General features: G+C 35.7%; 2 protein-coding genes across 2 annotated transcripts; both read left to right on the top strand.

The window, feature by feature from the left end:
* Positions 1–1,039: 1,039 nt before the first annotated feature.
* LOC126720239 (uncharacterized) lies at positions 1,040–2,509 on the top strand. Its single transcript, XM_050422556.1, has one exon. It carries the CDS (start codon positions 1,040–1,042, stop codon positions 2,507–2,509), a length of 1,470 nt encoding a protein of 489 aa, XP_050278513.1.
* An 8,635-nt stretch (positions 2,510–11,144) lies between these two features.
* On the top strand, positions 11,145–12,788 carry LOC126724338 (organic cation/carnitine transporter 3-like). Its single transcript, XM_050428921.1, has one exon. The coding sequence runs from the start codon at positions 11,155–11,157 to the stop codon at positions 12,700–12,702; it is 1,548 nt and encodes a 515-aa protein (XP_050284878.1). The 5' UTR covers positions 11,145–11,154; the 3' UTR covers positions 12,703–12,788.
* Positions 12,789–13,029: the final 241 nt, after the last annotated feature.

The raw sequence follows: 13,029 nt of genomic DNA, 5'->3' as shown, positions 1-13,029 counted from the left end.
AAAAATATTTTTTCTTGGTTATTGTTAACAAGAATAATAATAAATACTGATTTAAATCAATAATGTAAATACTAGGGCATTGGGGTGTTTCCCTATATTGATATGAAATTCTTTGTGATCTAAGAAAATATCTATTTCATAATTGATTGTTCTTATACAATTAAAAACTTATGATTCGGTTGAACTGAGATAATTCAAGAATGCATGATAACCTCGATTAATAATGCAGTTAGAAAAGTTTTCAGAAAAACCCATTCACTTTAAAACTTGATTTCTATTTGAAACTATTAGAAATTCATCTAAACAATAAGAAAAACATGATTGAACTTATTGAAAGTATGGAAGAACTAATACATCAAAAGAAATCAAGTTTTAAAGTGAATGGGTTTTTCTGAAAACTTTTCTAACCGCATTATTAATCGAGGTTATCATGTGTTCTTGAATTGTCTCAGTTCAACCGAATCATAAGTTTTTAATTGTATAAGAACAATCAATTATGAAATAGATATTTTCTTAGATCACAAAGAATTTCATATCAATATAAGGAAACACCTTGATGCCCTAGTATTTACATTATTGATTTAAATAAGTTTTTATTATTATTCTTGTTAACAATAACCAAAAAAAAGTATTTTTCTTCTTCATCCAAATTGTTATTTAATTATATTGTCTTTGAATTTACCCTGCTCCTTGGTTCGACCTCGGTACTCCGAGAATTATATTGCTACGATCTCCTACACTTGGGAGTGAGCAAGCAATTTTGGCGCCGTTGCCGGGGAGCTACTGTGTGTTCAGAGGCAATTTTTGGGAGCAAAGCACAACCAGTGGAAATTCTTCTATTGGTAACTTCGTTCCATTTTTTCCCCTTTTTTTATTTTATTTTTTTATTTTTCTGTTTGTTTTTAATTTATTTTATTTGATTGGCATTCATTGTTGCATGAGCATTTGGGTTAGAAACAAGAGAGGCAGATTAGAAAATTTTGAAACTTACTTTGGTAATCTTTTTGACACACCTTTGCCTTCACCTTCTTCATCAATTATGGGTGATGAAACACGTAATAATCATGAGGAGAATAGAAGAACTATGTATGAATTTTTGCATCCTACACAAAATTCTGTTCCTTCATGCATCATGTTTCCACCTAATGCACCACATGTAGAACTGAAACAAGGTTTATTAGCAATACTTCCTAACTTTAGGGGACAAGAAAATGAAAATCCTTATGTCCATGTTAGAGCTTTTGAAGAGGTAATTAGTAGTTTCTATGCACAAAATGTTATTGAGACTGCTAAGTTACGTTTCTTTCCTTTTTCACTTAAGGATAAGGCAAGAAGTTGGCTTTACACCTTGAAACCTAGGTCTATAAGTAGTTGGGGGGAGATGGCCAAAGAGTTTTTTAGGAAACATTTTCCTCCCCACAAAGTCCAGCAAGTAAAAAGAAGGATAGCTAGTTTTGTCCAAGGAGAAGATGAGACCTTATACCAAGCTTGGGAAAGGTACAAAGATCTTTTCAATTTTTGCCCAACTCATGGGTATGAAGATTGGAGGTTGGTTAGCTATTTTTATGAAGGACTTACACCTAGGGACCGACAGTTTATTCAACTCTCATGCGGAGGGGACTTTTTACAAAAAGAACCCGAAGATGCAATGGATTATCTTGATGAGATAGCTGAAAACTCTAACACATGGACTGGACCTAGCTTAATGGACTCCACTGATAGGACTAGAACTAACACTGCCACTTCTAGTGGAAGTGTTTTCAAGTTGAGGGAAGATGATAACATAAGTGCAAAAATCAGCATGTTAACTAAAGAAATTGAGGCACTCAAAATGAAAGGAAGTAAGAGTATTAGTGCTACCTTTAGAGAGGACCCAATGGAGGTGTGTAAAATCTGTCATGAGATAAACCATGCTACAAATGAATGTGCATCACTTTCATCATTCTTAAATGTGCCAGAAGAACAAGTACATGCATTTAATTCATACTGGCCAAATAATTCTTCATATTCTAACAATTATAACCCAAATATGCGAAACCATCCGTATTTGAGTTATAAGAGTGACAATGTGTTGAATCCTCCTGCTCCAAGGAATTTTAATTCACCACATGCATCATCATCATCCTCATCTAGACCTTCCTTGGAGGATGCACTTAGTACTTTCATTCAAAGGCAAAGTGAGCAAAATCAAAAGTTTGAATCCATGCTCACTAGGCTAGATGAAGAGGTAAGAGAGACCAAGAGTCATATAACTAGGCTTACAAATTCATTGAGTGGGATAGAGAGAGGGAAGCTTCCTTCCCAAACTCAACCTAATCCCATCAATCAAAATCTAAAAATTGGCTCTAAAGATAAACATGAGGAAGTAAAAGCTGTGACCATTTTGAGAAGTGGTAAAAAGATTGATAAAAGTTCTCCTTTAGTAACAAAGAAATCTAAGGAGACCCCAGTTGAAAAAGAGAAGGATGAAACTGAGTCACTTGGATTTGGTGAAATTGAAACTGCCTAATCCCTCCACCATTTCCACAAGCCTTAAAATTACCTAGGAAATTGGACACCACATCTGAGATATTAGAGCATTTGCATCAAGTCAAGATAAATTTGCCATTATTGCATGTTATCAAGCAAGTGCTTGCATATGCCAAGGTAATTAAGGACCTATGCACCATCAAGAGAAAGCATCATGTGAAGAAGACCGCATTCCTAACAGAACAGGTAAGTGCAGTTATCCAACATAAGACCCCACCAAAGTATAAGGATCCAAGTTGTCCAACAATCTCTTGTACTATTGGAGATTACATCATGGAGCATGCATTGCTAGATCTTGGGGCAGGTGTTAATTTGATCCCTTTCAGTGTATATCAAAAACTTGGACTTGGGGAGTTAAAACCTACTTCAATAACTTTACAGTTGGCTGACCGCTCTGTAAGGGAGCCGAAAGGGATTGTTGAGGATGTGTTGGTAAAAATTGAACAATTTTATTATCCTGTTGATTTTATTGTTCTAGATTACCAACCTATTTTACATCCTAATGTTCATACCCCTATTATTTTGGGTAGACCTTTTCTTGCCACAGCTAATGCTTTAATTAATTGCAGGAATGGGAGAATGCAACTCACTTTTAGTTCCATGACTTTGGAGCTAAACATATTTCATGTGGCTAAACAACCACATGAGGATGATGACTGTGCTTATGTGAACCTCATTGGGGTGGTGGTTCAAGAAGAGTTTAATAAGAATTGTTTTTCTGATCCTCTTGGAACTCTTCTTAATAATTCTGTTGGTTCTTATGATTTAGAATGTGATATTCATGTATTTGAAAATTTTCTTTGTTGGATTCCTCACAGGTTTTGGAAGAACAACAGAAGATGGCAATTAATAAAGGGTGGAAGCCTTGCTTTGAGGAGCTACTAGAAAATGAAAAAAAGCTCGTGCATCCAAGTGAAGAGGCACCACAACTGGAGCTTAAGCCGCTGCCCGGTGGTCTTAAATATGCATATTTAGGCCCAGGTAAGTTAAAACCTAGATGTGATGGCCCTTTCATTGTAAGGGAAGTGTTTAATCAAAGAGTTGTAGTAGTTGAGGACCCTAGAGATGGTAGGATTTTGAAAATAAATGAACAAAGGTTAAAACCATTCTTAGGGGGAGTTATACCAGAGGAGGAGACTATGTCACTGAAGGTTCCTTCCTATTGGGATGCTACGTGAACTCTGAAAGAGCCTTATGAAGTTGTACCATATTTGTTTTAATTTTCTTTTAGCCTTTTGTTTTGTTTTTTTTGTTTTTGTTTTTTTTTTTTTTTGTGAGCTAACATTTGCAAGTGTGAAAGAAATTTAAAAAAAAAAAAAAAAAAAAAAAAAGTAAATGCTTAAGGTAAACTTCTTCCCTTTATACTTGAATTTATTTTAGCTTTGATACATTGAGGACAATGCAATATTTTAGTTGGGGGGAGAGGTTTAAACTTTTTGCTACACCTTGCATTATTTTTCTTTCTTTCTGTTCCAAAAAAAAAAAACCTTGACTTTGAATGCAGAAGAGTTATAAGCTTTATTTTTATGTCATGTGATAGAATGAATAATGTTGAGTTGGTTATACTATTTGCTATATTAAGACTCTTTCATGAAAAGCACAATTGGAAACTTTTGAGCACAATAGCCAGGTTAGTGGATGGTTGGATGTTGGATATGCATGGATCATGAACAAGCTAGATATAAGCTAAAACTCAACCCATATAGAGAGTTTTTGAGCCTTACTTTTCTTTGTGAGAGTATATCTTTGTTTGAACTCTTAAATTTCTCTCATATGCTTTAGTTTTTGTAAAAGATCTCTATATTTTTTTTTGGTTGACTACTGGAAACATTATAGGGAGATATACCATGATCTTACTTATTTTTGTCCTTAGGCATGTTGGTTTATGTGGAATTTTAGGAGATGAGAGCTTAAGGCCATCAATATTTTGTCACCATCTAGCCTTGTGTCAATTGGATTTTTGCTAAGAGAGATACGCCCAAACTACTGATCAGTGCTCAAATTAGATTTTTCCTTTTCAGATTCTGCTTCTTTGATTTCTTTCCTTATTTGAAGCTTCCAATCATGGTAGACGATCCAAGCACTCCAGCTGCACCTCCTTAGACATTTAAGCATGGTCCTTTAGTTCCACTTTAATTCTAGTTTGGCCTCCATTCTTTCACAAATTCCTATAAACTCATTTTTCTCACATAATTTCCTGAAAGTAGAAAATTACACACAATGAATAGCATTTTATTCAAGAAATTGTGTAAAGATAAATAATTTGGACTAATGCAAATCATGGCTTAATTATACAAATTAAGCATAGTAATAAGGAGATAACGCCCATATAAATATATAACAAGTATACATTTTAAGGCGTTATCACACCCCCCAACTTAAATCTTGCTAGTCCCTAGCAATCCACAAAGCACCCATGTCTACTAAAAGTGAAAAAATTAAAACTAAAATACAAGCCACTTTCGTAGGCTACACGACTGCACTTCCCATGTGCAGCAAATATTTGAACCCCTAGGTCACCCTCGTGGATGAGTTTACTCTCGTGAGGGTTTGCAGTGACTCTACCCACAAAAGTCAAAGGTTTCCTGAAAATTCCTACAGCAAATGTTAGTCTACTTTATCATTATATCATACAAATGAACTTTCAATTTTTTGAGTTGGGATACTATTCATCATATTAAAGAGCTTTCACTAGCTTCACTTTTGGAGTGTGTGTGTGCATAGCCCGTCCAATCAAACCGGCTTTTCCAAACATGCATAGACCAAGAATAATCTAGATTAGAGCCTCTACTCCAAAACCTCTCTTAAGTCATCAACACTCTGAAAGAACACACATAGAAGTAATGGTTTCTCTCTTCAAATCACATGTGAACAAAAAGGAAAGAAGAAGTTTTAAGAATATCACATGTGTATACAAAAACAGCCGCTAAAACAACGGAAAAAGATCTCTTGGAAAGGATGTTGAATTCCTGGAAACATAAGGTTAATATCATTCTCATCCCTAGTTTTTATCCCAAACACATACCAGCCGTGCACCTTTAGGATCAAGTAGGTCTTTAAACTCAGTGGTAGTATAATCTTATGGCTAGGTAAAGGCAAACTGCTTTCTTTGAAATATGAGGTATATAAATCAAATGCAGAAAATTCAAGCCAAACCCAACTCATAGCAGTAGCAACCAACTTGAATCAAAATAACCTTTACTCAACCATATAAGCCTTTTGAAATACATGAAAGATGTGTAAGACACCAATGATTTATTGATTGATTATGTATGTCTCCTCTTTCTTTTCTTTTTTTTTTTTTTCTTCTTTTTGAATTTTTTTTTTTTTTTTTTTGAAGAAAAGAGAGACAATGGTGGTATCTAAGCACATCAATTGCTCAAAACTTAAACCCCCATGAGTATATAGGCTGAATATTTGTTTAGCTGGTGACAAAAGATTGATGACCTTAAGCTCTCATCTCCTAAAATTCCACATAAACCAGCATGCCTAAGGACAAAAATAAGTAAGATCATGGTATATCTCCCTATAATGTTTCCAGTAGTCAACCAAAAAAAAAATATAGAGATCTTTTACAAAAACTGAAGCATATGAGAGAAATTTAAGAGTTCAAACAAAGATATACTCTCACAAAGAAAAGTAAGGCTCAAAAACTCTCTATATGGGTTGAGTTTCAGCTTATATCTAGCTTGTTCATCCAAAATTGCTTGCTCACTCCCAAGTGCAGGAGACCGTAGCAATATAATTCTCGGAGTACTGAGGTCGAACCACAAGGAGCAGGGTAAATTCAAAGACAATATAATTAAATAACAATTTGGGTGAAGAAGAAAAATATTTTTGCTTGGTGATTGTTAATAAGAATAATAATAAAAACTTATTTAAATCAATAATGTAAATATTAGGGCATCGGGGTGTTTCCCTATATCGATATGAAATTCTTTGTGATCTAAGAAAATATCTATTTCATAATTGATTGTTCTTATACAATTAAAAACTTATGATTCGGTTGAACTGAGACAATTTAAGAACGCAGGATAACCTCGATTAATAATGCAGTTAGAAAAGTTTTCAGAAAAACCCATTCACTTTAAAACTTGATTTCTATTTGAAACTATTAGAAATTCCTCTAAACAATAAGAAAAACATGATTGAACTTATTGAAATTATGGAAGAACTAATACATCAAAAGAAATCTAATTGAACAATCAAATATGTTGTTGATAAAATCCTAGAAAGAATCACATTGAATATTCATACCGTATAGAAGAAACATAACACCTAGTCCTAGCAAAGAGTTTAGGCTGCCATTAGAGAAAATAAAAATACAAGGTTTTCTCTCCAAAATTCGTTCTCCACAGCCTCCCTTCAAAACCCTAGTGTCTAAGTGTCCAAAGAAAATAAAACATATACTATTTTAATTTCCGTCCAGGTTTATAGCGGTAACTTGTGAGTTAATTTTGGCCTTCAAAATTTGAGAATTTCGAAAAACTCAAAACAGGAACGTTCTAGATATTTAAGTCACGGTTCCAACCCATCTAGCCTTGTGTCAATTGGATTTTTGAGGAGAGAGATACGCCCAAAATACTGATCAGTGCTCAAATTAGATTTTTTCTTTTCCGATTCTGCTTCTTTGATTTCTTTCCTTATTTGAAGCTTCCAATCATGGTAGACGATCCAAGCACTCCAGTTGCACCTCCTTAGACATTTAAGCATGGTCCTTTAGTTCCACTTTAATTCTAGTTTGGCCTCCATTCTCTCACAAATTCCTGTAAACTCATCTTTCTCACATAATTTCCTGAAAGTAGAAAATTACACACAATAAATAGCATTTTATTCAAGAAATTATGTAAAGGTAAATAGTTTGGACTAATGCAAATCATGGCTTAATTATACAAATTAAGCATAGTAATAAGGAGATAACGCCCATATAAATATATAACAAGTATACATTTTAAGGCGTTATCAGCACCACACCCTTTTAATATTCGCACAGCTAATGGTTCCACAATGTTTGGTCATAATATAGGTTCTATCTCGACGTCCAATCTCTCGGTTCCTAGGGTCTTTAATGTTCCTAACTTTTCTTACAATTTATTTTCTATGAAACAATTAGCTGAGTTGGGTTATCGCATTACCTTTGATTATTCTAGGTGTATTATGTAGGATCCGAGGACAAGACAGAAGCTTGAGACTGGTCCCAGAGTTGGACATATGTTTCCCATGGACAACCTTCGTCATCCAACTGTTGCTCCTGTTTCTATTGCTGTTACAACTACTGCAGTTTCCTCTATTCCTTCCCTTACACTTTGGCATGTCCGACTTGGTTATGTATCTTCCTCTCGGGTACAACACTTGGCTACTAGAGGTTTGTTAGGTTCAGCATTCACAGAAAATTTTGATTGTGTTTCATGTCAGTTAGAAAAACAACTAGCTTTTCCTTTCAACACTAGTGAATCAATGTCTACTGATATCTTTGACCTAATTCATTCTGATGTTTGGGGACTTTTCTCTGTCTCTAGTATTGGTGAATCTTGATATTTTGTTGTCTTTATTGATGATTATTCTCGCTATAGTTGGAATTTTCAAATTAAACATCATTCAGAATTGTTACAAGTATATTCTAATTTTGTAAAATTGGTTGAAACTCAATTTTCCAAACATATCACAATTTTTCGATCTAATAATGCTCTTGAATACACTTAATATACTTTCTAAGCTATTTTGCATTCTTATGGCACTGTTCATCAACTAACTTGTCTAAGTACCTCTCAATAAAATGGTAGAGCCAAACGAAAACTTTGTCATATTCTTGACAATGTCCATGCTCTCCTTCTCTTCACCAAAGTTCCTACTTCTTTTTGGGGCAAAGCTGTTTTTCATGCTATTAATCGCATTCTCAGTCCTGTTATCCAAAATCAAACTCCATATGAGCATCTTTTTAGGTCACCTCCAAACTATCACCATCTTCACTCCTTCGATTCTACCTATTTCGTTCTTCTTCAGCCACATAAACATAACAAACTTGAGCCTTGGTCTAGACTTTGTTATTTTCTTGGTTATAGCAAAACTCAAAAGAGGTATCGATATTATGATTTTGTCTCTCATTGTCTCCGTATCTCCTGCAATGTTGTCTTTTGGGAACATCACTTTTTTGTGGAGCTCTCTCACTTTTGTGCCTCCCTATCTACCTCCTCTGTCTTAGATCTTTTTCCAAATGAGCCACATATTCCTTCTATAGTTACTCTTGATCCTCCTATAGACTTCTCTATCCAACCATTAGATATTTTTTATATCTCTCCTAGATCACCCTCTAATGAACAAGTGGAAGATGAACAGGTTGAAGATGAACCACCCAACCCTAATCTTGGATCCCCTGCTCCTGCTCCCCCTGAAGATCTTGCACAAGACATTCCACCTTGTCACTCAACTCGGGTAAGATCCATTCTTGCACATTTACTTGACTATCATTATTATACTGCTCTTGCTACACTGCGCGAGTCTCACACCTATCGTGAGGCCTTCACTGACCCTTTATGGCAAATTGTATTGAAAGAGGAACTTAATGCATTATATAAAAACCATACTTGGGATTTTGTGACTCTCCCTCCTGGGAAATTTGTGGTTAGTTGTAAGTGGGTCTACAAGATCAAAACTTTCTTTGATGGGTCCATTGAACAATATAAAACTCGTCTTGTTGCAAAAGGTTTTACACAGAAGTATGAGATTGATTATGAAGGGACCTTTGCTCCGGTTGCTCGTATCTCATCTATTCATGCCCTCTTAGCTGTTGTTACTGCCAATAAATGGGACCATTTTTAGATGGATGTCAAAAATGTCTTTCTTAATGGGGATTTTAGTGAAGAAGTTTATATGCAACCTCCTCATGGTCTCTCTGTTGAATCAAACAAGGTTTGTCACCTTTAACATGCTCTTTATGGCCTTAAACAAGCTTGAAGAGCTTGGTTTGCCAAGTTCAGCTCCACCATTTTTCACTTGGGTTACATTGTCAGTCCTTATGATTTTGCCTTATTTCTTCGTCGCACTGACAAAAGAACAATTTTGCTTATCCTATATGTGAATGATATGATCATAACTGGTGATGACCCGAGTGACATTCAAGAACTCAAGAATTTTCTCAATTAGTAATTTAAGATGAAAGATTTTAGACATCTCAGTTACTTCTTGGGTCTTGAAATCACTCATTCCATAGAGGGTCTTTATTTTACTCAGGCCAAGTATGCTTTTGAACTTTTGTCTCAAGCTAGACTCACTAATAGTAAGATTGTTGATACTTCAGTTGAACTTAATGCGCATCTAACTCCTTTATGGGGGGGAAACCATTGTCTAATCCCTTTCTTTACAGAAGATTCGTTGGCGGCTTAGTTTATCTCACTATCACTCGTCCAGAAATTTCCTATGCTGTTCACTAGGTGAGCTAGTATCTGTCTGCTCCACAATCGACTCACTATGCTACTGTTCTGCGCATTTTTCGATACTTGAAGGGCACTCTCTTCTATGGCCTTTTCTACTTTGTTTAGTCTCCTCCTGTTCTCCATACATTCTTTGATGCTGATTGGACAAGAGATCCCATTGATCGTAGGTCCACCGCTGGTTATTGCTTTCTTTTTTGTTCTTCTCTTATTTCTTGGCAAAGTAAGAAACAAACCCTTGTAGCCCGCTCCAATACTAAAGCAGAATATCATGCCTTTGCTGATACCACATCTGAGTTCCTTTGGCTACGATGGCTCTTAAGGACTTAGGTGTGTCCACATCCTTTGCTACTCTTTTTTATTGTGACAGCCAGAGTGCCACTCATATTGCTCACAATGATGTCTTCCATGAACAGACTAAACACATAGAAATTGATTATCATTTTATCTGTTATCATCTTGTTCATAGTGCTCTTGCTGTTCTCAGTCTCCTCTAAAGATTAACTTGCAGATTTCTTCATCAAGTCACATCTTAAGGGACGCCTTCATGATTTGGTTGACAACCTCAAGTTTGTCTCACACCTACCTTGAGGTAATTTGCAAATGTGCTATTATGTGTGTTAACATGTAATAGGGCAGTGGGCTTTAGACCCGCTTTGTTTGCTTGTATAGCACACATACTTGTACTACAATCGTACTAAACACTCTACCTCTTATATAAAGGCACTCATGTATATTTTATTCTCTGAGAAATACAATAATATTCATTTAGTATTTCTAACAATGTGTGTTTGCATATATTCAAGATGACTACAAAATAGGATAATAACATCTCACTTTAGTAATGGATTATAATTCTCATACATCCACTATTTTTCTTTTTCTTTTTTCACATCTACTTTATTTGTCAAAATATATAGACAACGTAGATATTTCTGTAACAATAATGAATATGAATATATGTGATATAATAATGTAAACTAGTGTGATTGAAGCAATTATTGTGTGAGGTGTGGGCATATCATCACGGACGAGTTGTTTTTATTGACTTTGTATCTTTGACATTTCATGCTATGTACGTGAAGTTGGAAGTAGAAGTGACAAATTCTCTTTACGACCTAAAACATCTATAAAAGACTTCACTCATTCACGGACCTCTCATTCACACTCTACCTTTGCATAAACTTAGTTCCAAATGGCCAATTCAACTCCACTTCTCTCCCATCCCAACTCGGCCGAGTCAGAAAGCAACCCTCCACCTCTAGAGAAACACCATCCATCCCTTGATTCCTCCATTGAAAGGTATATAGGAGATTTTGGGTGGGCCCAATTCTTCCAAATCCTACTTTTATCCTTTGCATGGCTATTTGACGCACAACAAACATTCATTAGTGTCTTCACTGATGCATACCCAACGTGGCACTGTACTAGTCATCAATTTGGTTGCAACTCAGTCTCCAATATATGCTATATTCCAAAAAATTCATGGGCATGGGATTGGCCTTCCTATACATCAATCATATCGGAATGGAACTTACAGTGTTCTTCTTCCATTATCACTGGCTTGCCCGCATCATCTTTCTTCATGGGTTGCGTAGTGGGTGGACTCGTTCTTGCCACACTTGCTGATTCCTCGCTTGGTCGCAAAAACATGCTCTTTCTCTCATGCCTAACTATGTCTCTATCTTCTTTGCTTACTGTCTTCTCCACCAACATATGGGCTTACTCAGCTTTAAGATTGGTTTGTGGGTTTGGCCGTGCAACAATTGGAACTTGTGCACTTGTGTTAACAATTGAGCTTGTGGGAAAAAGGTGGCGAGGTCAAGTGGGTGTGATAGGATTCTTTTTTTTCACAATAGGGTTTTTATCACTACCAGCTATAGCATATTGGAATAAAGGCTCATCTTGGAGATCTCTTTATTTATGGACTTCTATACCCGGAATCTTGTATTCTATGTTAGTTCACTTCTTTGTTTGTGAGTCACCCAGATGGCTATTTGTTCATGGACGTAAAGAAGAAGCAGTGACCATATTGAAAAGCATTGCACCACCAAGCCATAGTGGTGGTTCAACCTTGAGCTTCTCTGAGGTTTCGTTTGAGCAAGAAACGTGGCATAATGGGAATGTTTACTCAGCTATCACAATGTTGGTGCAGAAAAAATGGGCCTTTAAAAGGTTGTCACCGGTTATGGTGATAGCTTTTGGGATTGGAATGGTGTACTATGGCATGCCATTAGGCCTAGGAAACTTGCCATTCAATCTCTACTTGAGTGTCACATTCAATGCCTTATCTGAGATACCAACTTCATTGTTCACTATCTTGCTTATAGGTAAGTTGAACAGAAAATTTTCTGTGCTTGCTTTCACCACCATTAGTGGGATTTTCAGTATCATGTGTGCTTTAAAAGGTAAGGAGTGGACAAGATTGCAGATTGGGCTTGAGCTAGTATCTTTCTTTAGTGCTTGTTCTGCGTTCAGTATATTACTCATATTCACAATAGAGTTGTTCCCTACTTCTGTGAGGAACTCAGCTACTTCGTTGGTGAGACAAGCACTTGTGTTTGGTGGTGTATTTAGTCCGATGCTAGTGGCTGCTGAGAGAATAAATGGAATTTCATCCTATATGGTGTTTGGGTTGGTTATAGGGTGTTGTGGACTGTTTGCAGCATGTTTACCAGAGACAAGGGGTAGAGCACTTTGTGATACTATGGATGAGGAAGAACACAGAGAAAGTAGCCTGTAATGTTGTGGGTGATGTCTTAGCTTAACTTTTGGTTTTCTCAAAGAATGAAAAAATAATTGTAAACCAATCTCTAGAACAATAATAGAATTCATTGTTATCCATCTACTAGTGATGATGGAAGCAGTTTGAAAATGAAAAATTATCCTGTCTAGAACGGGCCTCTAGCTAGATTGGTAAGATTTTAAAAATATTTTTGGAGAAATTATCATTTTGGTCCCAAAGTTTGCCATATGTGTCAAGTTGTCTTTAATATTTTGAAATTGTATCAGTCTGGTTTCTAACTTTTTGATGTCTCAAAATTATCTATATCATTAAATAATTAAATAA

Source organism: Quercus robur, chromosome 4 (genome assembly GCF_932294415.1).
Source record: "Quercus robur chromosome 4, dhQueRobu3.1, whole genome shotgun sequence".
In the NCBI taxonomy this organism is placed as follows: Eukaryota; Viridiplantae; Streptophyta; class Magnoliopsida; order Fagales; family Fagaceae; genus Quercus; species Quercus robur.
Note: the sequence above shows the minus strand (reverse complement) of the source record. Positions and strands in the feature narration are given on the sequence as shown.